Source organism: Lithobates pipiens, unplaced genomic scaffold, assembly GCF_037356315.1.
Source record: "Lithobates pipiens isolate NorthernLeopardFrog02 unplaced genomic scaffold, aLitPip1_a1.2 Scaffold_18, whole genome shotgun sequence".
Taxonomy (NCBI): domain Eukaryota; kingdom Metazoa; phylum Chordata; class Amphibia; order Anura; family Ranidae; genus Lithobates; species Lithobates pipiens.
The window spans coordinates 491088190-491113548 of NW_027507758.1; the positions used below are offsets into that span (position 1 = coordinate 491088190).

General features: G+C 43.6%; 1 protein-coding gene across 3 annotated transcripts in view; it reads right to left on the reverse strand.

Annotated features, from left to right (window-relative positions):
* The window catches only part of TFDP2 (transcription factor Dp-2), a 147694-nt gene extending 125725 nt beyond the window's left edge, over positions 1 to 21969 (reverse strand). Inside the window, exon 1 of one of the 3 annotated variants that reach the window (XM_077488579.1) lies at positions 21852 to 21969. Coding sequence is in view for 1 of the 3 variants with exons in the window: in XM_077488577.1 (XP_077344703.1) it covers positions 21219 to 21317 (99 nt within the window). In the remaining 2 variants the exon portion in view is untranslated. Of the gene's footprint in view, positions 1 to 21218; positions 21375 to 21851 lie in introns of those variants that run through there. The other 2 variants (XM_077488577.1, XM_077488578.1) reach the window with 2 other exon arrangements.
* Between the last annotated feature and the right edge of the window lie 3390 nt (positions 21970 to 25359).

Below are 25359 nucleotides of genomic sequence, written 5' to 3' on the forward strand. Positions count from 1 at the left end.
CGGGGCATAAGACAGAAATTTGCATGATTCCCCAATCAACACAGACAGTGCTGACCGGGGAATCCCTCCTGCCGAGCCATTGGCTACAGTGATAGTGACAGAAGACAGTGATTATCGCTAGCGGCTATAGTAGCCACTAGTGATAATCACAATAGAATCCGCCAGGCTGGTTGTACCCAAATTGTTTGATCAAAATTATACATTCAGCCTGCCCATCAATGGTTGTAATCTCAGCCAGTTCCTGTTGATTCAAACCATGTATGGCCGGCCTAAAGAGGGAAAATAGCAATGCCCTCCTACACCCTCACCAGCGTACTGCACCTCTTCCTGTCATCAATTCACAATAAATACATTTTACATCTGAGTACATTAGGCCCAACTAGTTACACAGCAGCCTGGGACAGGTTTAAACAGAAATCGACCTGCCAATAATGCTGAAAGCCCCTCGAATTCCAGTTCTGCATATTTTAGTAAAACTGTGGCCAAGATGTTATTTTTCCTGTGGGCATGGCTTAGTCCACTGCCAGAGGACCTTTACCCCTCTCCCTTGGCACAGCCATCCAAGCTGCTGCTTAGCGTTTCATCCAGGCAGAGATCTAAATACAGTGTTGAAATACAAGGATTACAGGAGGCCAATATCAAAACAGAGCTGTGTACTTACACTAGCTTTATCTCCATATACAAGTGGAACTCGAAACATTTGAATATCGTGCAAAAGTTAATTTAATTTCACTAATGCAAATTAAAAGGTGAAACTAATATATGAGATAGACTTACAGCTCATGAAAACCCCAAATCCATAATCTCAGAAAACTAGAATATTGTGAAAAGGTGCAATCAATATTCTAGGCTCAAAGTGTCCCACTTTAATCAGCTAATTAAGCCATGACACCTACAAAGGGTTCCTGAGCCTTTAAATGGTCCCTCAGTCTGGTTCAGTAGGCATCACAATCATGGAAAAGACTGCTGACCAGACAGTTGTGCAGAAAACCATCATCGACGCCGTCCATAAGGAGGGAAAGCCTCAAAAAGGTAAAATGCAAAAGAAGTTGAATGTTCCCAAAGTGCTATATCAAAGCACATTAATAGAAAGTCATGTGGAAGGAAAAGGTGCACAAGTAGCAGAGATGACCGCAGCCTGGAGAGGATCATCAGGAAAAGGCCATCAAAAAAGTGTTGGGGACTTTCACAAGGAGTGGACTGAGGCTGGAGTCAGTGCATCAGGAGCCACCACACACAGATGGATCCTGGACATGGCCTTCAAATGTTGTATTCCTCTTGTCAAGCCACTACTGAACAAGAAACAATGTCAGAAGCGTCTAGTGGTCCAAAGTCCTCTTTTCTGATGAGAGCAAATTTGGCATCTCATTTGGAAACCAAGGACCCAAAGTATGGAGGAAGAATGGAGAGGCACACGCTGCAAGATGCTTGAAGTCCAGTGTGAAGTTTCCACAGTCTGTGTTGATTTGGGGAGCCATGTCATCTGCTGGTGTTGGTCCACTGTGCTTCATTAAGTCCAGGGGTCAACGCAGCCGTCTATCAGGAGATTTTGGAGCACTTCTTGCTTCTTTCCACAGACAAGCTCTATGGGGATGCTGACTTCATTTTCCAGCAGGACTTGGCAGCTGCCCACACTGCCAAAAGCACCAAAACCTGGTTCAATGACCATGGGATTATTGTGCTCGATTAGCCAGCAAACTCGCCTGACCTGAACCCCATAGAGAATCTATGGGCATTGCCAAGAGAAAGATGAGAGACATGAGACCGAACAATGCAGAAGAGCTGAAGGCCGCTATTGAAGCATCCTGGTCTTCCATAACGCCTCAGTAGTGCCACAGGCTGATAGCTTTCATGCCACGCGCATTGAGGCAGTAAATGCTGCAAAAGGGCCCCAAACCAAGTACTGAGTACATATGCATGCTTATACTTTTCAGAGGTCTGACATTGTTCTATGTTCAATCCTTGTTTTATTGATTGCATGTAATCTAATTTTCTGAGATTGTGCATTTGGGGTTTTCATGAGCTGTAAGCCATAATCATCACAGTTATGACAAATCACGGCTTGAACTAGATTTCTTTGCATGTAATGAGTCTATCTCATATATTAGTTTCACCTTTTAAGTTGCATTAGTAAAATAAATGAACTTTTGCACAATATTCAAATTTTTCGACTATCACCTGTAAATGTACACTTTAAAAGTTGAACTTTAACAGGTAAAAAGGTAAATACAAATAGCTGAGCTGTTTTACCTGCCAAAGGATTTGTATTTCCGTCCATCTAGTCCAGTCTGATCCAGTAAGAGCAGATTTGAGCTTTCTTAGCCATAGTTCAGTAAAACTAAGGACTTGTTTACACTTGTGGTTGGGTGGGGGGGTTCAATAAAAACACAGTTGAGCTGTGCTTTAACACCCCCCCCCCCCCCCCCCGATTACATATCGTCTCCTCACTGGCTGTCAAAAAAGTGAAAACTGTCTGAAAAGTGACCTGAGCTTACAGGTTAGGAGAAGCAGCAGACTGATGAACTAAACTCTGCTTTCTCCTCACGTCAGCATGATTCTTGCACTATAGAACGCCATTCATTGGGTCTTTGTGCTGCTTCTCCACCCTCCAGTCTGAGCTTTGCTGTACAGGGATTGCAAGAAGATTATACAAAGTTAAATTCAGGCACTTATACTGCTTGCGTTATAAATGCATTAATTTAATAAATGAATACAGGGCTGCACTAACTAGTGTTTTATTTTATCTGTCAGGAGCTCAGCTTTAATAAATTGTGTTTATGTCACAAACCTGGGCATCACAAACTGACTATATGGTGAAAGGATGCATGATCAGCAGCTACCTTCCCTGCAAAAAGTATGTCAAACGATCAGCAGATGTAGAGATAAGAATAGCCGAAGGTATATGGAAATCAAATTTTCCTTGTCAAGTCCTTGCTTCCTGGAAGGCTCACTATTGGTCAATTGAGGTGATGGGTGCCTCCGTGACCTGAAGGCTCAGGGCCAAACCTGACTGTCTCAGGAAAGACAAAGATCTGAATACAGCTTTATCATCCCGTATCTTTAGATCTACCCATTACCCTGACTGCAATTAACCACTACATTTTCATCATGGTTTTCTCAATTAGAATTGCCCAGGATTAGGATATGATCACTAAACTCAGGTGGCAAAAGGAGACATCCGGGTTCCATTTCTTGTAAACCCCCTGCCTTAAAGAGTAACTCCACTTTTGTTGAGAAAAAAAAAACCCTCACCCAGAGGGGAATATATGTACATTACAAGGATTTTTAACAAACTTTGTTGAGGAGTCCTGCCTTTTGTTATTCTGAAGAAATCCCTGTGTGTTTGTCTGTGTCCATGTGGAAAGTGAGTCTAATGGGAGTGGTTTCATAATTATCTGCTGCACCCGCAGGGCACCAATGAGGAAAATTGCAGGCTCTGCATTCCTTTAGATGCGATTTTCCAATCGGGAGTATGTCACCAAAAATAAAATTTTTGTTGCAGGGGGATGCCTGAAATCTCACTTGTATCTTAGTGCAGCCTTCTGGGAAAATCAGTCAGCCAATCACATAAGCAGGAAATGTTTCTGGGGGGCGTTCTGTACACATTCTGTGCAGAGAACACCTCCAGGTTGCCATATTGTATTGCATTTTATAGAAAATGACAGAGCTGCAGCTTATAGAAAGAATGGTCATTTTTAATAGCATTCAAATACAATTGCAACTCAAGTCATATTGTAAATGCTATATTATTTATTTTTTGTTATTATTCGGTTTTTTTCCCCCCACAAAAGTAGAGTTACCCTTTAATGTTGCAACTTGAGAGTATATATGATCCTCAAACACACAGATGCTCAGAAATGCATTCACTTCACTTTGTATCACAAGAGTTGTTGCAGAGTCATACAGAACTGGCACATAACCATTGTTTTGAATGGATAAAATTTCCAAAAACTCAAAATCCTTTCACATGAGCAGCATAAGTTATGTCGCAAAGGGAAAAAGTTGTTAAAGAAAAAAAAAAAAAATATATGTACATTTCTCATCTAAAAACAGACATAAATGGATGACATCCATTTATGGCTGAAAAATGGAAAAAGGACGCAAATCCTTTCTAACTTTTTCTGCGGACATGCCTGGGTATATGAAAAACAGATGCATGCGCATGTAAAACGGAACAAATCTGTTTTTGGATTTTAAAAAAAAATGATATCAAATAATGTAAAACAAGATTCAGTATTCATGCAGTTTTTTTTTTTAATCAGTTGTTGTGATGGCAATGTTGATGCTTGTGTGAAGGGTTCCTTAAAGTGGTTGTAAACCCTTACAAGCCACTTTGACCTGCAGGTAAACTCAGATTAAGGCTTACCTGTAGGTCCAAGAAATATCTCCTAAACCTACACGGTGGTGCACTGAGAGCGCCGCTGTCAACGGCGATATGCCACGAATGGCGGCTCCCGTGCACGGGAGTGACGTCATCGCGGCTTCAGCGAATGACAGCGGCGGAGCAGCGAGACCCCACCGAGAAGATGGATGCGCCAGACTACAGGGGACAGCGGCGACTTCGCTGGCTCCTGTGTCAGGTAAGTGACACATAATGAACTACTATGCGATGCATAGTAGTCCATTATGCTTTGCAGGGAATCAAAGAGGAAGTAAACTCATCAGGGTTTACTTCCTCTTTAAGCCCTATACACACTATCAGATTTTCTGCTGATTTTTTCCTTCAGATTTACCAAAACCATATAATATGAGGTCAAACCTTAGGAGTGTCAATGTTTATGCAATCAGGCAGGGCCTTGCACTACATGGTTTTGGTAAACCTTAAGACAAAAATCAGCACAAAACCTGTGTATGGGGCTTTACACCACATATTCAGTCATGTCACAATGCTGAATGCCTTTTTTTTTTTTTTCTTAAGGCCACATTCATACCTATAGGAACTACACCTCTCAGCAATGCCAGGAATTTAAGGCCCTATAGCTTCAGATGGTAAGCAATGTAATGACAACAGGAGCAACTGATGTGTAACGTAGTTCTGTATCAATGCAACTTTTCAAATTCATGTTTTCATCCTATAACTTGCAACATTAGGATCATGGCACATAAGGACAGCAAGGAAGCAATGAGAGGAGCCAGATGAGTATTTACTTTGAAATAAGAAAAGAAAAGAGCCAGCCTTGTGCAAACAGTTGTGTAGATTCTTGCAATATGAATAGTCTTCAAATAGCAGCATCTAGTCACAGATGAGCGGGACTCTCCAGAGGTCACAGAGGAACTCACAATAATCACTGCCAACTGACGCGTTTCGAAAGGAAACATCCCTTCTTCAGAGCTCAGTATTTACTTTGCCTAGCAAATCCTTTCACTTGCAAGTTGTCAGCAATGACAGGAACATTAAAGTTTGAGGATGCAAAGTCACCAGCACTCCAAATAAATTTATTCCACATACAGTAGGTTTAGAAATTAATCACCCCCATTAAAATATTCACATTTTGTTGCTGTGCAGCCTGAAATGAAGACATTTTTTGTTTTATCCAGCTGTATTTACTGCAATGTATAACAATATAAAAGAGCTTTTCTGGAGCATTTCAGTCCCCAAGCACACTGGAGCTAAAAAAAAAAACTTTTTCTGGACATAAGATTGCTGCCAAAAAACACTGGATAAAAAATGCTCTTTTAACAGCATTTTGTACTAGCGTTTGAGCGTTTTTTTGCGTTGCCGTTTATGGACTTTTTTTAATAAAAATATACCCAGGACACTAAAAAAAGGTCCCACAATGCATTCCCAAACTCCCACAATGCAGTGAAAAAATAGAACGCCAAGCACTAATTAACACGCTTTTATGAGCATTTAATCAGTGTTTATAGAGTTTTTTAGATTTTTTTTTGTGGTCAGAAAAACGGCAGTTTGAAACACGATTTTTAACCAGTTCCCGAACGGCACACAACAATGTACGTTGGTAGAATGGCACGGACAGGCAAACTAGCGTACAGGTACGTCCAGTTGAAATGACTGCCCTGCCATCGCATTCGCGCCACGCATACCGGTCGGGACCCCCGTGAGTCCGGTCGCGGGTCCCGCGGACTCGATCACCACGGGGATATCCGCGATCGTCTCACAGGAGGCTGAATGGGGAGATGCCGATGTAAACAGCATCTCCCTGTTCTGCCTAGCAACAAGTGACATTGATCTCTGCTCCCTGTGATTGGAGCAGAGATCAGTGTTCACTAACACACAGTCCAGCCCGCCACAGTTAGTAACACGCCCTAGGACCCACTCAACCCCTACACTGCCACCCCCTGGTTAACCCCTTCACTGCCAGTATCATTTACACAGGAATCACTGCATTTGTATAGCACTGATTGCTGTATAAATGACAATGGTCCCAAAAATGTGTCAAAAATGTCCAATGTGTCCGCCATAATGCCACAGTCACAATAAAAATTGCTGATCCCCGCCTACTAGTAAGAAAAAAAGATCAATAAAAATGCCATAAAACTATTTCCCTATTTTGTAAACGCTATAAATTTTGCGCAAACCAATCACTTATTGTGATTTTTTTTTACCAAAAATATGCAGAAGAATACGTATCGGCCTAAACTGAGGAAAAAAATGTTATATATATAAAAAATATACAATATATATATATATATATATATATATATATATATATATATATATATATATATATATATATATATATATATATATATATATATATATATATATATATATATATATATATATTTATTTATTATGTTATTTTTTTTGGGGGGGGGGGGGTATTTATTATAGCAAAAAGTAAAAAATTAGTTTTTTTCAAAATTGTCGCTTTTTTTGTTTATAGTGCAAAAAATAAAAACCGCAGGGGTGATCAAATACCACCAAAAGAAAGTTCTAATTGTGGGGGGGGGGGGGGGGGGGAAAGGACGTCAATTTTGTTTGGGAGCCACGTCACACGACCGCGCAATTGTCATTTAAAGCGACGCAGTGCCGAATCGCAAAAAGTGGTCTGGTCTTAAGCCAGCAAAATGGTCCGGTCTGAAAGTGGTTAATGGCGTTCAGAGAACAGCCCATAAACTCCACTGCTGATGGAAGCTAAAAAACTTCCATGTGTGCATGGACACACAGGATAACAGAGTGGAGTTTATGGGCTGTTAAAAAAAAAAAAACACCCAAACTCCAAAAAATGGCTGTTTATGAGCTCCAGTTTGCATGGAGCCTGATGCAACTGAAGCAAACAATCAACTATGGGTGGCAAGGCACTGTCAAAAGATCTTCGTGATTAAGTTGTGGACAGACACAAGTCTGGAAATGGGTATAAATTTCAATTTTATCAATGCCTAGGAGCACAGTAAAGTCTATTATTAAGAAGTGGGAGGTACCTGGTATCTGGTACAACACAGACCCTCCCTGGATCAGGACATTGCTGGAAACTGGTCAGAGAGGCTACCAAGAGGACTACACCAACTCTGAAACAGTTGCAGGAATTGATAAAAAAGAGCGTTCACTGTGTGCATGTGACAACAATATCACAAATTCTCCACAAATTGGGCTTGTATGGGAGCGTTGCAAGAAAAAAGCAACTCCCCAAGAAAGGCCACATGCAGTCATGACTGAGTTTTGACAAAACGTATCTTAAAGATTCTGAGGCCACGTGGAAAAAGGGAGTTAGTTCAAATGAAACTAAAATTAAATTAATTATTTGGCCTCAACGATATGTCTATTGGAAATCCAATAACGCCATTCCTACAGTAACACATGGAGGTGGTAAAATCCTGGCATAGGGGTATTACTCTGCAGCAGGGACTGGAGCACTTGACAGGATAGAAGGAGAAATGGATGGGGCCAAATTCCGTCAAATTATTAAGGAAAATCTGCTGCTGTCTGCCAGAAAGTAATCAACCCAAAAGCACACAGCAAAAAATGACCACCCTTTTTTAAAGGAGAAAAAGGTGAATGTCCTTACATAGCCTAATCAGAGCCCAGACTTAAAGTGGTTGTAAACTCTCCCCACAACTTTCTCCCATGTGAATCAGCATAAAAGACCCTAATGAACACTGCTTGCAGATATCTCCTTACTTGCTTTGTATTGTAATCCTTTTTGTTCTTTAGAATGTCACTGAGCATGCCCATATCTCCCCCGATTTACGGCACACTCCGTGTGCTTGTCTATTATCAGGAACACTGAAATCCCACAAGACTGCATAATCACCCAGAGCTTCCTACTACTCCCCATGTGACATCACATGGAGTGGAAAAAAGGCATCCGACAGCATTACTGCAGTCTTATCAGCTTACGCTGATAAGACTGACATAGGCAAACACTAGATAATCGGCACAAGTAAATACTATGAAATAAAACAAGTCAGCTATGAGCAGAGAAGTAGGGTTGCCATAGAAACGTTGGATTGAGGAGGGGGCTTGGTTAACAGTACAGGAAGTGCTCAATGTAAGGGCAGAAATACACTCTACTGTGGACTCAGAAAACCATAATTAAGATGGCGCTGCCTTACCCCTATAAACAAGTTTTTTAAAGTTTCTTTAACCACTTCCATACTGGGCATTTTCATCCCCTTCCTGCCCAGGCCAATTTTCAGCTTTTTAGCGCTGTCACACTTTGAATGAGAATTGCGCGGTCATGCGACGTTGTACCCAAATTCAATTTTTATCATTTTTTCCCCCACAAATAGAGCTCTCTTTTGGTGGTATTTGATCATATCTGCTTTTTTTTTTTGCGCTATGAAAAAAAAAAAAAAAAAAAAAAAAACAAACACACACAACACAATATTTATTACTTTTGCTATAATAAATATCCCATTTAAAAAATCCTAAGAAGCATATATTGGTTTGTGCAAAAAAGTTATAGCGTCTACAAAATGGGGGATAGATTTGTCATTTTTAATTATTTATTTTTACTACCAATGGCGGCGATTTTTATCGTGACTGTGACATTGCGGACAGATTGGACACTTTTGACACTATTTTGGGACCATTCACATTTATAAAGCGATCAGTGCTATAAAAAAATGCATATTTATAAATGTGACTGGCAGGGAAGGGGTTAACACTAGAGGGCACTGCAGGGGTTAAATGTGTGTCCTAGGGAGTGAATCTAACTGTGGAGGGAGGGGACTGATGAGGGGAGGAGACAGATCGGTGTTCCTCTGTACAAGGAACATCCGATCAGTTCTCCTTTCCCCTGACAGGATGTGGATCTGTGTGTTTACACATACAGATCCACGTCCCGGCTCTGTTACCGAGCAATCGCGGGTGCCTGGCAGACATCGCGGCCGCCGGGCACACGCATCGGGTCCCCAGTGATGCGGCGAGCGTGCGCTCTCCACAATGCTGGGAAGCAGAGGACGTCATATGAGGCCCACCCGGAGGGAGGAACAGTTCCTGCCGCCGTCATTTTACAATACGGCGGTAGGGAACTGGTTAAACAATAAGTAATATGCAATATGGGCTGGATTACAGTGGCTATAGTCTGATAATTACTTATTATAATGGACTAAATGAAAAGACGCATCAGAGTGGGAGAGTTTACTTCCTCTTTAAAATCCATTGAAAATCTGTGAAATGGTTTGAGGAATGCAGTCCACAAACGGTCACCATCAAATTTAACTGAACTTGAGCAGTTCTGCAAAGAAGAATGGGCAAATATTGCAAAGTTAGTAGAAACATATCCCAATAGACAAAGGGTCCTTTCACACGGGGCGGATCAGTTCTGATCCGCCCCGTGGATGTCCGTTTGCTCAGCGGGGATCACTCCGCCGATCCCAGCTGAGCAGGGAGATGACAGGTCTGTCTCTGCACACTGCGCAGGGACGGACCTGTCACTGCGCAGGGACGGACCTGTCACAGCGCCGCTCTCCCCTATGGGAGATCGGATGACGACGGACCGCAGTGCCCGTCGTCGCCCGATCCGATGACGGATGGAAAAATAGCTTTTTCCTCCGTCACACTTTTTCGGATCGGAGCGGGTCGGATGTCAGCGGACATGTCACCGCTGACATCCGACGCTCCATAGACCTCTATGGAGCACCCGTTCAGGTCCGCCTGAAAAACTGACAGGCGGGCCTGAACGGGACGTTAGTGTGAAAGAGGCCTAAAAGGCTGTAATTAAAGCAAAAGGTGGTTAAACAAATAATATATACTTGTCACTTGGCTGTTACAAGTTGCACTGAATACAGACAGATAAAACAAAAACCGCGTCTGTCATCAGGCTGCAAATCGACAAAATGCGATTTTAAAAAGGGGGCGATTCTTTTCTATACCCGCTATATTTATTGTGAAAACAGTGTAACATAAGTCATAAAATGGCCCCTTCTTCAAGGCAAGATGGAGTCAGTAAGCGTGAACATGACACACATATATAAAGCCTCCTGATGTAACCCATAACGGGTATATACACACACAACATGTGTGTCATCTTCATGCTTACTGTCATTAAGTCAGATTGAGGAAGGGACCCAGCAAGGCCTGAAATGTCCGCTTATGACTTACTTGAGGCTGTTAACATAAAATTGTGAAACATTTATTTGGATTGCTACTGGCTTGGTTTCTTCTCATCCGCTTTTGGCACAGCACTATCCTTAGCAATCACTTCAAGCACACACTGATTATTCAGAGGTCACATACTGTGAGGAGTGCAGCTTCTATTTGGACTTCATTAAGGATGGCAAGAGGACATGGCCCTTAATGTCATACGTTTAACCGCTTCCCAACCAAACCGCTGCAGTTATACCACGGCAGGTTGGCTCCCCTGCGCGAGTTGTCGTAGCTATACGTCAGCTCGCGGGATCGGGATAGCGGAGGAGTGCCGGTGCTTGTGACCGATGGGTGCGATGACCACCGGCCACGAGCAATCGTGAAGAGGACAGACAGAACAGGGACGAGTGTTTCTAAACACACACTTCCCTGTTCAAACAGAAGTGACAGATCGTGTGTTCTTATTAGCTAGAAACAACGATCCGTCACTTCCACTAGTTAGTCCCCTCCTCCTTCAGTTAGAATCCCCTCCCAGGGAACACAGTTAACCCCTAGTGTTGACCCCCTTCACTGCCAATAACATTTTTATAGTAATCAATAGGGTGTCCCGATACCACTTTTTTTTAAAGACCAAGTACCGATACTTTTTCCTTTTTTTTTTTTATTATTTATTGCAATTCTTTTTTTTTTTTTAATCAGCCCTGTTGGGGGGAGCTTTGGTGAGATATCAGGGGTCCCGACATCTCCCCTTTGACTTTTCCTTTCAGAAAAGGATCCGGATTTACCAGCCTACCTACGCTCTCCATCCTGACAGATCGAGGGGGTGAACGGAGGGGGACTGGAGGAGGATATGGGGACAGTCAGCGGTGATCGTGTTGGAGAGTTACAAGCACCGATCACTGCAGATTTCACTTTCGCTAAAGCAGCTGAAAAGGTGGGGTGGGGGGGGGGATTAGAAGTGGAGAAACTGGCCGGCTTTCAGACTTTGAAATCTTTACAGGGTGATCACCGCCATTACTATTAAAAAAAATAATAATAATAATAATGCTATAAATCTATCCCCTATTTTGTAGATGCTATAACTTTTGTGCAAACCAATCAATATCCGTTTATTGCTTCTTTTTGTTTTTTTTTGTTTTTTAACAAATATATGTAGAAGAATACATATCAGCCTAAACTGAGGGGGAAATTTTTTTTTTTTTTTTAATATATAATTTTGGGGTATATTTATTACAGCAAAAAGTTAAAAATAATGCGCTTTTTTTCAACATTGTCGCTCTGTTTTTGTTTATAGCACAAAAAATAAAAACTGCAAAAGGCGATCAAATACCACCAAAAGGTTTGTGTGTGTGTGGGGGGGGGGGGGGGACGTCAATTTTGTTTGGGTACAACGTTGCGCGACCGTGCAATTGTCAGTTAAAGCGACGCAGTGCCGAATCTCAAAAAGTGCTCTAGACAGGAAGGGGTAAATTCTTCCGGGGCTGAAGTGGTTAAATATCTTCTGTACAAATAATTTCCATAAACTGATAAACATTATTCCATGAATTTTGTTAAAACAGCATTTACATAAACCAGCTTGTAATTTATGCCTATTGGCCTTTAAAAACAAAAATGTGCCAGTTCCTGTGGGCTTCAGGCTGTCAAGTGTAATCACTCAGCCTAAATGAGTGCTCCCCCTTACACATTGCTTACAGCATGATTATCTTGCTGATGGGTGGATCGTGTGAACCAAACACATGAGATGAGCGGAGTAGCTGAAAGGTCTGATCCGTCACAGACCAATAATCAATCAAGGCACTGCCAGAGTGACATATATAGGTTCAGGACTTACATCAACATTGCCACAGAAGGCATTAACACGCAGGGAATGGTTGACCAGACTCAAACTGTAATTTTTAACGTTTCAAACAGAAATTAGTCTACCTTTCTCTGAAAGAGATCTCATGGCCTGCATTGCCCAGAAAGAGATCTCATGGCCTGCATTGCCCAGAAAGAGATCTCATGGCCTGCATTGCCCAGAAAGAGATCTCATGGCCTGCATTGCCCAGAAAGAGATCTCATGGCCTGCATTGCCCAGAAAGAGATCTCATGGCCTGCATTGCCCAGAAAGAGAACTCATGGCCTGCATTGCCCAGAAAGAGATCTCATGGCCTGCATTGCCCAGAAAGAGATCTCATGGCCTGCATTGCCCAGAAAGAGATCTCATGGCCTGCATTGCCCAGAAAGAGAACTCATGGCCTGCATTGCCCAGAAAGAGAACTCATGGCCTGCATTGCCCAGAAAGAGAACTCATGGCCTGCATTGCCCAGAAAGAGATCTCATGGCCTGCATTGCCCAGAAAGAGATCTCATGGCCTGCATTGCCCAGAAAGAGATCTCATGGCCTGCATTGCCCAGAAAGAGAACTCATGGCCTGCATTGCCCAGAAAGAGAACTCATGGCCTGCATTGCCCAGAAAGAGAACTCATGGCCTGCATTGCCCAGAAAGAGATCTCATGGCCTGCATTGCCCAGAAAGAGATCTCATGGCCTGCATTGCCCAGAAAGAGATCTCATGGCCTGCATTGCCCAGAAAGAGATCTCATGGCCTGCATTGCCCAGAAAGAGATCTCATGGCCTGCATTGCCCAGAAAGAGATCTCATGGCCTGCATTGCCCAGAAAGAGATCTCATGGCCTGCATTGCCCAGAAAGAGAACTCATGGCCTGCATTGCCCAGAAAGAGATCTCATGGCCTGCATTGCCCAGAAAGAGATCTCATGGCCTGCATTGCCCAGAAAGAGATCTCATGGCCTGCATTGCCCAGAAAGAGATCTCATGGCCTGCATTGCCCAGAAAGAGATCTCATGGCCTGCATTGCCCAGAAAGAGATCTCATGGCCTGCATTGCCCAGAAAGAGATCTCATGGCCTGCATTGCCCAGAAAGAGAGCTCATGGCCTGCATTGCCCAGAAAGAGAGCTCATGGCCTGCATTGCCCAGAAAGAGATCTCATGGCCTGCATTGCCCAGAAAGAGATCTCATGGCCTGCATTGCCCAGAAAGAGAACTCATGGCCTGCATTGCCCAGAAAGAGAACTCATGGCCTACACCGCTCAAAAAGGAGAGATCATGGCCTACACCGCTGTGCATGCGCGGGAGTGACGTCATCGCAGCTTCGCCGAATGACAGCGGCGGAGCTGCGAGACCCCACCAACAAGATGGATGCAGCGGACTACAGGGGACAGCGGTGACTTCGCTGGCTCCTGTGTTGGGTAAGTGACACATAATGGGTTACTATGCGATGCACAGTAGTCCATTATGCTTTACCTTTGCAGGGAATGAAAGAGGAAGTAAACTCATCAGGGTTTACTTCCTCTTGAACATTGAAGCATGATGGGCTATAGCAGCAGAAGACCACACCAGGTGTCACTCCTGTCAGCTAAGAACAGGAAAAGGCTACAATTCACACAGGCTCATCAAAATTGCAAAATAGAAGAACGGAAAAATAAAAAAAACACTGCCTGGTCTGATGAGTCTCCATTTCAGCTGCAACATTCAGATGGTCGGGTCAGAATTTGGTGTAAACATGAAAGAATGGATCCATCCTTCCTTGTATCAACGGTTCAGGCTGGTGGTGTATTGGTGTGGGGGATATTTTCTTTGGTACACTTTGGGCCCCTTAGTACCAACTGAGCATTGTCTAAGTATTGTTGCTGACATGTCCATCCCTTTATGACTACAGTGTACCCATCTTCTGATGGCCACTTCCAGTAGGATAATGCACCATGTCACAAAGCTCAAATCATCTCACCACCGTTTTCACCAGATCTCAATCCAATAGAGCACCTTTGGGATGTGGTGGAACGGGTGATTCAAATCATGAATGTGCAGCCGACAAGTCTGCAGTGAATGTGTAATGCCACAAATGTTTCCAACACCTTGTTGAATCTATGCCATGAAGAATTAAGTCCGTTCTGAAATCAAAAGGGGGGTCCAACTCGGTACCAAGGTGTAGCTAATAACGTGGCCGGTGAGAGTGTTTGTGTGTATAATAAATAATATTATATTATACAAAATTACTAAAAGTATTGGGACGCACATGAACTTTAATGGCACCCCAGTCTAATGCTGGCCATACACTATATAAAAAAAAAAATCGGGCAAATCCAATTTCGAAAAATAAACGGTCGGACGCAAACGATGCTGCCATCATGTAATGACCGATAAATCGTTCAGTGGACATAAATTTATTAATTTTCTGTTTGTTTTTTTTACATATACCTAGTGCAGACAGGTCGGACGGGAAACAGATTAATGTTTAAATTCATCGTTCGTTCGGCAGAAAATTTCTAAACTTGTCCTTCGTTTTTTCGCCTCAAAAACGTCCAAAAGATTAAATAAATTAAATAAAATTTTATGCCCATTAACTGGCTGAAAAAAAACGAACAAACGGTCTAATGGCTACATTTCTGATGGTTTTTCGTATAGTGTATGGCCAGCATTAGTCCATCCTCTTGGTTCAATATTGAGTTGGCCCACCCTTTGCAGCTATAACAGCTTAGACTCTTCTGGGAAGTCTGTCCACACAGTTTAGGAGTGTGTCTATGGCAATATTTGACCATTCTTCCAGAAGCGCATTTGTGAGGTCAGGCACTAATGTGGACGAGAAGGCCTGGCTCGCAGTCTCTGCTCTAATTCATCCCAAAGATGTTTCATCGGGTTGAGGTCAGGACTCTGTGCAAGCCAGACAAGTTCCTCCACCCCAAACTCGCTCATCCATGTCTTTATGGACCTCGTTTTGGGCACTGGTCCAAATCATTTGGTGGAGGGGGGATTATAGTGTGGAGTTTTTCAGGGGTTGGACTTGGCCCCTTAGTTCCAGTGAAGGGAACTCCTTAAGGCTTCAGCATACCAAGACATTTTGGACAAATTCATGCTCCCAACTTTGATGGAACAGCTTGGGGATGTTCAAACATAACTGCGCACCAGTGCACAAAGCAAGGTCCATAAAGACATGGATGTGCGAGCTTGGGATGGAGGAATTTGACTGGCCTGACCTCAACCTGATACAACACCTTTGGGGTGAATTAGAGTAGAGACTGCGAGCCAGGCCTTCTCGTCCAACATCAGTGACTGACCTCAAAAATGCGTTTCTGGAAGAATGGTCAAATATTTCCATAGACACACTCCTAAACCTCGTGGACAGCCTTCCCAGAAGAGTTGAAGCTGTTATTGCTCCAAAGAGTGAGCCAAGTCAACCCTACGGACTAAGACTGGGATGCAATGCAAGTTGTGTGCGTGTGTATAAATAGACACACACAAAAAATCTACTTACAAATCCATTGTTGCATACACTATACTGAAATCTTTGTATTGCTCTTTCATACATCCCTATACCATACATAAATCCCTTAAAAAGAACAAATCGTCATGACCTCAAATGTTCTAATTCCAGATAAAACGTTTCCTACCTACCACGTGTATATTAAAATAAAGTACCATCTTTGCCTACTGAGAACCACATTACCAGAATTTAGTTAGTTGAGATAAAAATTACAGAAATGTTTCCATCCTTTGCCTTCATCAACAATTTTTGAAGTCATTTTTAACCATGATTAGGCAGTTTCAGTCCTGCGAGCCGGCCATGGTTGTCAGTCTACACAGTCATCCTCTAGGTGGAGCTTTACTACAAGTGGTAAGGCTTGGAGGACAGCAGTTACCATGTGTCTGATGTAGGCGAGGGCTCCAGAGAAATAAGAGCTGATGGTACCACTGATTTCCTCAGACATACACCTATGATCAGAGGAGGTCTCATACATCTTGTTGTCTACAGGACTTTGTAGTCCAGTTACTAGAGCGCCATGCTATGTAAATCAATCTTACCTTCATTTAGAAAGCAGAATAAAAGAACTTTTCAGATGTTTATGTGTACAAGGTGCCTGCAGGCTTTCACACCTTGTCTCTGAACTATCCTTTCATTGTTCAAGCTGACCCCAACAGCAAACACACCTACAAGGTGCCAATACACACTATGCTCATCCAATCCGGCTAACTACAGTCAGACCAAGGAACGTTCAGGACTTTGGGTTCCTCCATGACCCTGCCAAGCAACTTTGGGCAGAAGACAAATGGCCGAGATGTGCATGGTGGACTCGCATCCAATGTTTAACACAGACCTTCAGGCTTGCAGAGTTTCTCTCCTGTACTGAATTTGCTTACACCGATTTCACTGCACACTGTGGGCTTCTCATAGATGTGCATTAGAAGATGGGGAATGTCAGATAGAGACCATCTCATTTCCTGCCTGATGGACAGCCACCATCATCTAGCCATTTCCTCCTCAGCCGTATTTCCCTGGCCTACCCCTTTTATTTATTGGATTTCAGTTCTCTCAATGGTCAAAGCTTGGCATCAAATGTGGGTGTTATCTAGGAGAGTTTGCATTCAAATACAGTCTGCGTAGGAACACCCACTCCTTCACACAGATACCTACATATCAAGGAATTGTTTGGGTTTCCATAACTCCTCCCAAGAGCCAGCCTAGTGCTTGCATTAGATCTGAGAGCTCTTCAGGGGGGTTCTGGGGCAGTGTACTATGATGTTTTCAGGAAGCCATGTACACCACTCTGATTGCCCCTCCTAGTAGCCATGATCTGCATGCATTGCATAGAGAAGCACAGAGATCCAGTGAAGATATCACTGGATCTAAAATAAGGTATTTGCAGATTAAACTTCAGCTTTAAATCACTGGCCAAAAGCAAGTATGCGATTGAGTAGCTTTGACTTCTCTGACAGTATACGTATTCTGGATCAAATGAAACCAAAGGATCTGCATGACAACCAAGTAACTAGCATTTTTACAAGGGGCCAAGCACTTGTAGGCACAGATTTCCTCTGCTGACCTTTATTCAAAAAGTTGCAGCTTTTGTCTTCCCAGTACACAGAATATATGATATGTACTATGTGATGTCAACCAATAAGATGTCACACAGCATTCAAGGCTGTCTATTAGCTGCTTCCATTACAAGGGTGTGAATGTGTGATCTGCTACTTTGACGGAAATTGTATTCAGTGTACTTTTTACTGCAAATATTTTTTTTACTGTAAAGCAAATACATTTCATAAGCTCCTCATTAACCCTTTCAAGCTGGCCCTTTAAAAGTTTGTAACCTTGAAGGCATTACATGTGCTTCTGGGTCATGTGATCACTGTAATCGGCTGTGACAGGGGTCGCATGGTCGGGAGCTTGCCTCACTGGCTTCCAATTAGAAACATGATCAGGAGCTGTTGGTGACAGCGGGGGGCAGGGTACTGGGGCGCCAGGTGAGCATGCTCCTAGCTCAAACAAGGGAAACTGGCTGTACCCACATATGTGGCACTCAGTGTTAAAGACCAACGCTGTGCTGTCAGATTTGTGTGTATTGTCGTAAGTTAGGGGGTTAAAGATCAAGCTATCAGAAAATTTTACTAAAATTCTCCTACCAATGGAAAATGGCTTTGCCGTACAGATAACTGTATTAACCAATCAGAAATTCACTCTTATTAAAGTGCATCTAAAGCCAGAATGTTTTTTTTTGTAGTAGTGGATAAACTAAGGAATAGTTAGAACCCCTGTCAGGTTTGTATTGCTGTTAGGATCCCCATTATTCTCCATTTGTCCTGGTGAAATCCAAAAATTTAAGTTATCACCACAACAGAATAGGGTCACATGTTATGATGACAACTGAGGACATTCCCCATCTTTGGAGAGATTTGCTCATTTCCTGTTTTATCTACAAGACAGGAAGTAAAAGAAAATATCCCCAATGGAACACAGAAGGCAAAAATTTAACTAAACAGGTGTTTTAATAATTCCTTACTCTATCCAAAATGAAAAAGAAAAAAGTTTTAAGTTGCTAAGAGCCTTAGGACCCATTTAAATATATGCGTATACATATAGGTGCATTTCTTTGTAGCACTGAGCAAGGCTGTTTACACACATTAAAATGCGCTTCCTTGTGCGTTGATAAACATTGTTGATATGCATTTTCAATGCCAATTTGAATTGCATAGAGCCATTCAAGGCTTGTAAATATCAATTGCAAATGCATCAATACATTTTGAGGCATTGCCACTGACCTCTACAGGCATCCTAGCACAAAAGACTATACAAGTATGGGGAAGTTGGACAAGTGCATTCTAGGCTTCGTGTGCATGGGAGCTTTAGGCCATAAGTTTCAGCATTTTCCCCATGTGGAGACATAGGTGGTCTGTACATTCGTCAATAGAAATCAATGGCTGTATGCACTTATACACCGGTACTTGTGTAAACATGCGCAAGTACCAGTGTATAATGTACTTGCACTATACGCAAGTACACCCTTGGTCATACTTCTATAGGTATGCACATGTTTATGCAAGTGCTGGCATAAAACATTGTACAGCCATTGATATCTATAGGCAGGCATATGCAGCACCTGTGTCTCCTTGGTGGGAAAATATGCCTGAATTTTACATTGTATGGCCTCTGGCACCCATGTGCAAGAGATTTTTGTTAGTTGCAATTCTTTATTTAAACCCAAATATAAATCCTGTGTGCCCAACCTGTGACCCTCTGGTATATGATGTGCGGCCCTTGCACCGCAGCAATCTATAGTAGGGACATTGATTGGGGTAATATCATTAATCTCCACTGTTCCCAGTTTCATATTGTCTTCTACAGCATATCCCCAGCCAGAAATGTAGCGTGTTTACACTCGGACCCTCATTTCCTCCATTAGGTCTGCAGTTCTGACAGTTCTATCAAGCATTACATATATTCAACATTATATATGGCCCTTTGGTGATGTCAGGGGGTGGCATTTGAGGCCCCCTTTAGCTCATAAGTTGACAACAACTGCTATAAGCAGATGGAATACATCAGAATATGCATTGTCCTTCACAGCCACAAATGTATAAATATAGAGAGATATATGGGTATGATGTATACACAGGCACACTCAGGCCTAAGGCATCAGAGGGTAGATAGTAAGGATGAACTCCGGTGTGTTCGCACACTCCACATGCAGAGCCCGCCAGGAAGTCGGTGCAGTGCTGCGGTAATCACAGGCAGCATGACATTGCCCGATGCGCGGCTCCAGAGATCGGGCAATGTCTCACTGCCTGTGATTAGCGCAGTGCTGCACCGACTTCCTGGCAGGCTCTGCACGTGTAGAGTGCAAACATGCCGGAGCTCATCCCTAGTAGATAGTAGCGCCCAATGCATTGATAGATTACAGTGCACCAACACACTATATATATATATATATATATATATATATATATATATATATATATATATATATGCATATGCATGCATGCATTAGGCCCAGGTGTGCATGTACATATATCACACACATGTGATCTATATCTAGATTTTTAAGTTGGTGCACTGTATACATTACGTGTGTGTGCACCAACTTATATATCTAGATATAGATCACGTGTGTGATATATGTACATGCACACTTGGGCCTAATGCATTGTCTTAGATATAGAGATAGATAAATATATCTATTAGATAGATATGATATATAGGTGTGTGCAGAATGTATAGATTAGAGATGGGCAGCATGGAGTGTCCTGAGCTCCATTCCCCCCTCCACCATTAATTAATAATGGTCCAGTAGCAGGCAGTGCCTCCCCCACTCTGCAGGCAGCATTACTAGAAGTAGGTCTGAAGACCAGTGGAATGTCCCCTCCTCTCCAGGCGCAGACAATGCTGTCCCCTTCATTAGCATACAGCTGACACTTGGCTCTTTTCACAGTGACTGTCCCACTGAGCCGCATGTGGTCCCCAGAGACAGTCTGACCCAGGAAGCAGGCTACATGGAACAAATGGGGACGCTAGCCCCCACTTAACCTCTTCCCTGCCAGGCAGCTGTCTGTGCTCATCCCCTGGCATGGATGGGGTTAAACTTTAAATATCCCCCCCTATTATGCAAGTTTCAATAATAAAAACAATAAATAAAAAAACACAATGTTACAAATAATGTTCCCAACAAATCAGTGCTATGAATTGCCAGAAACTTCAGGAGGATGATCACAGTATAGACCCCATGCTGGCTCCTATCTCTCTATCACACACACACACACACACACACACACACACACACACACACACCAGAGTAGATACAGAGAATTCTTTAGGGAAAAATGAAAGTAACCAAGGGTGGGGAAGGTGAGATGATTTTCCATGACCCGGAGTCCTCCGCTATGATCACCTACCAACAGGCTGCCATTCATTAGTCAATGGGAGTCAATGGGACACATGGACCCAGGCCATGCTGAACAATAAGAGAGAAGCCTGCAAACATCTCTCCATACACAATCATTAGGATCCCCCAACTTTTACCAAACTGCAATGCATGCTGATCCCCCCTCTCAGTGCATTCCAAGGCTCCTCCATACACATGGGACTGTTTGCAGAACTTCATTCACAGCAACCAGCCCCATGAGTCCAATGGATCAGCTAGAAATGCATTGGAAATCCCACTGACCCCAGCAGTGTTTACATCCCCTGAGGGGAGCACAATGAGCCCCAAATCTGCCCTACTGCTGAAATGTTTGATAAATAAAGCAGTATTCAGTGACCCTCCCCCTCTGTAGAGCATGCTGCAGGAAATGAGTGCATTGTGTCTGGATCAGAGCCTGAGAATGCACAGAACCAGGAGGTGGGGGAGGAGAGAAGCAGAGAAATGCAGGGGGGTGACCCTGGTGCAGACACTTACCTGGGGACAGGACACGACTGGGCTGACTATGCACTGCTCACTACTGGAGGAGCCACTCTTTGTTACCATACCCTGAAAACTTGAAAATGAGGCAGGCATGAGCAGCCGAGCGCAGAGCTCATCCAGCCAGCAGTCAGAGCTCAGGGCTGGCAGCTGCTAAACATTCCTCACACTACAATAGTGAGCGAGGAGGCTGCTGAGGATAGAGAGCAGCGGGCTGACCCCGGTGTGCACATGTGCCTGCCTGTTACTTCATCTATTCCCATAGACTGTACAGCATTACAGGCACTGCTAGTCTGCTGCCAAGCTGAGGGCATCCCACGTGGGAAACACAATTCCACCTTTTGCACAAATCAACAATAATAAAAAAAAGTATTAATAATACATTCCTCTGTATTAGACTAATACAGATGAATTTATTATTAATACTGTGTATTATTATAATATTTTTTTAATAATAATATTTTTTATATTATTATATTTTTTTTCTTTTGCATGAAAGTCTGCAAAGCGTTGCAACTGCGACCAGCGGATGACGAGTGCAACGTTAAATCGGAACTGAAGTCTTCTGATAATAGACTGCGAGTGGGCAGACATGCAACATCCCTTCTGTGTTAAAATACACCTACCTACCTGTCTGCTCACTGTCTTCTATGGCATGTACAGCGCCAACACCGTCCCATTGTTCAAGAAAGGAAGGGTGACCCCTGTTAGTCGCACATCTATGGTGTCCTATTGCAATGAACAGAGTAGGAACCTCTGCCTGGACACGCCCCCATTGCATTTCACTCCACCCCCGGAGCTTAGTCTATGATCCCCATCACCTCAAGGGGGCGGAGTGAAACACATTGGGGGTATGTCCAGGCTGCGTTTGCCACTCCATTGCAATAGAACACCATAGATGTGCGACTTCCATGGGTCACCCTTACTTTCTTGAACCTTTGCAGGAGCCAGGATGGGCTCCATCCCCTGTCAGCACTCTTAACAGCAGCAGCATTGTCCATATACCCCCTCCCTATCGAGTCTGAGCTGCCCACACACTTTTCCCAGTCCCATTGTGCCAGGGCGACTCATTCCTGCCCATGCGGATGAGTTACGTCACCCCAAGACAGGTATGCAGATACCTGAAGACTAGCACCTAGAGAGAAGATGCTGGCGTCAGTGAGGGACTTCCAGGGGTCACCCTTACTTTCTTGAACCTTTGCAGGAGCCAGGATGGGCTCCATCCCCTGTCAGCACTCTAAATACCTTAATAATATTTAAAGTGGTAATAAACCCAAACGCAAACATATATTATAATGCTGCTTACCAATTTCGCATTCGTTTTCTTTTTAGGTCTAGTTCACACTGGCATTGAAAGCAGGCGTTCAAGGGGTATTTTTAACACCCCTCAAGCACCTATGCAAATGATACTATGGACAGCACACAATGCTGTTCACATTATCAAAACACGCGTAAGGCCCATTTCACACGGGCTTGTCCGTGTACAGACTCCGCTATGCGAATCAATCCGCTTATCCCCGGATGGAGATCGGATGAAAACAGATCGCCTGTCCGTTTTCATCCGATCTGATTCTCCAGACAGATGTAAAATAGGGTTTCCATCCATCTGGATTTCATGATGAGGATTAAGGATGAGCTCCGGCGTGTTCGCACACGTCACGTGCAGAGCCCACGAGGAAGTCGGCACAGCAGTGCGCTAATCACAGACAGCGAGACATTTTCCTGATGTGCTGCTGCAGAGATCGGGAAATGTCTCGCTGCCTGTGATTAGCGCAGCGCTGACTTCCTGGCGGGCTCTGCGCATGGAGTGTGCGAACACGCCGGAGCTCATCCCTAGAGAGGATTGGATCTGATATCGGCGGATGTTAGCAGACATGTCGCCGTTGACGTCCGCCGCTCCATAGGAGAGCATGGTGCGTCCGATCAGGTCCACCCAAAAAACTGACATTCGGACCTGATCTGAAAGCCTGTGTGAAAGGGCCCTTAGTGTCAACTCCTTCCATTCAAGTCTACCGTAACATGCCGCAACTGCGCAGCCACACGGCTGTGGCGTGGTAGTACATTACAGTTAATAATAGGCATTTGTGGTACAGTTTTAATCTACCAAAATGCATGTCAACCATGCAACAAACACACATGGGCGTTTGGGGGACTTTTTTTAATGCTCATTAAATGCTTATCAATCGCACCTTTTAACGTTTATTAATGCTATAGGCTCGTTTGATAAGCGTCAGTATTTTTAGCAAGTGTGAACAACCCCTAAAGAGTAACTACACTTTTGTTGAGAAAAAAACATTCCCCTCTGGGTGCTGTATGTACATGACAAGGATTTTAACAAACTTTGTTTTGTAGATTCCTACCTTTTCTTATTCTAAAGAAATCCCTGTTTGTTTCTCTGTGCCCATGTGCTTAGTGAATGTAAATGGGAGTGTTTCATAATTATCAACCAGCTGCTCCACCTGCAAAGCTCTAATGAGGAAACTTGCAGGGTCTGCATCCCTTTAGACGGGATTTCCTATTGGGATGCCTGATATCTGACTTGTATCTTAGACCCCTTTTACACAGAAGCATTTTTCAGCTGCTACAGCGCTAAAAAAAATTGTGCCTATAAAGTGCCTGAAAAAAAAGCCTCAGCTGAAAACCTGAGTGCTTTCACACTGGGGCGCTGCGCTGGCAGGGCGTCACAAAAGGTCCTGCCAGCAGCTTCTTTGCAGCGAATTCAGCTTCAATTTGTTAGGGCCGGTTCACACTGCTGCGATGCCAGACACTGCATGTGATTCACACCGGATTGCATTGCAGATCACATGCGATGTCTGTGCAATGCGAATTTCAGCCATACAAGCTGAATTTGCATCACATTCAGACTAAACTTGTGCAGGACCCTTTTTTTTGGTCCCTATTAGCATCGGATTGCACGGGTGTTCACACCTATGCGATCTAATTCTGCAAATCTGTTTTGCAAACTAATTGTGGGGTGTCGTTAACTTAAAATACACTATGCAATCAGTTTGCATGAACGGGTTTGCGATTAAGACTGGGTTCACACTAGAGAACGCAGTGGCTCACAGAAGGAGTCTGGTGCGTCTCCCGTCACTGTTTCAGGTCCGATTTCAGCCCAAATGTTTGGCTGAATTCGGACCTGAAACAGACAAAAAGACACACAGGACTTCTGTGCAATTTGCACCGGAGCCGATGCGGAGATGTGTGAACCAGCTCCACAGAGAGCCCGTCACAATCACCTTCTATGCGAATTGGATGCTGACAAAAACGCATCCAATTTGCAATAGTGTGAACCCAGCCTTAGATGCGCTGCAAAGCCTTAGCCTGAGTTCACAATGAGCTGCGGGAATGAAGCCGTGTGAGTTCAGCTGACCTTGCACGATTTCATCCCGCATGTCAGTCTCGATTTCGGCCGCGATTTCAGAGACATCTTTGTAGGTTTCTGCACAGATGTCAATGTAAATCGCAGCCCGAAATCGCAAAAAGTAGTACAGAAACTTCTTTTTGAAATCTCTGCGGTGGCACAAATGCAGCAATGCCCGATTAGGACGGTGTCATTGCCGCCGATTTGACACGTCAAATTGCATGTCAAATCATACCAATGTGAACCAGGGCTCAGTGTATTTAAATCTGCTAGTTAATTTAACACCCACCCCCCAAGACTGACAAGTGTTTTTTAATTAGGGATCTGAGCACAGCTGCATTGTTTTTACTGGAGCCAAATTTACTCAATTCCCCCTTCAACACAGACAGTGTTGACAGGGGAATCCCTCCCGCAGAGCCATTGTGTTCTCCCTGCAGGGGGTGGGGGAGCCGTCCCAGCTGGGAGAATACAGTAATTATTGCTAGCAGCTATAACAGCCACTAGCAATAATCGCATGTAAAATCCGGCAGACTGGCTACACCCAAGTTAATTGATCGATCAACTTGGGTACATTCAGCCTGCCCATACATGGTTCGTGTGTCAGCCGCTCCCCGCTGAACCGGGTGAGATTCGAAACGTCTCTGGGCAGCTTAAATCTCAAAAAAGGCGTTTGCTAATAGAAGACAAAAATTTGTTGAAATTGGGTGGTAATGGGTGGAAAGTACTGACATCAACACAGAAGGGAGGAAAAGAACTGCATTGCCCATCCACACT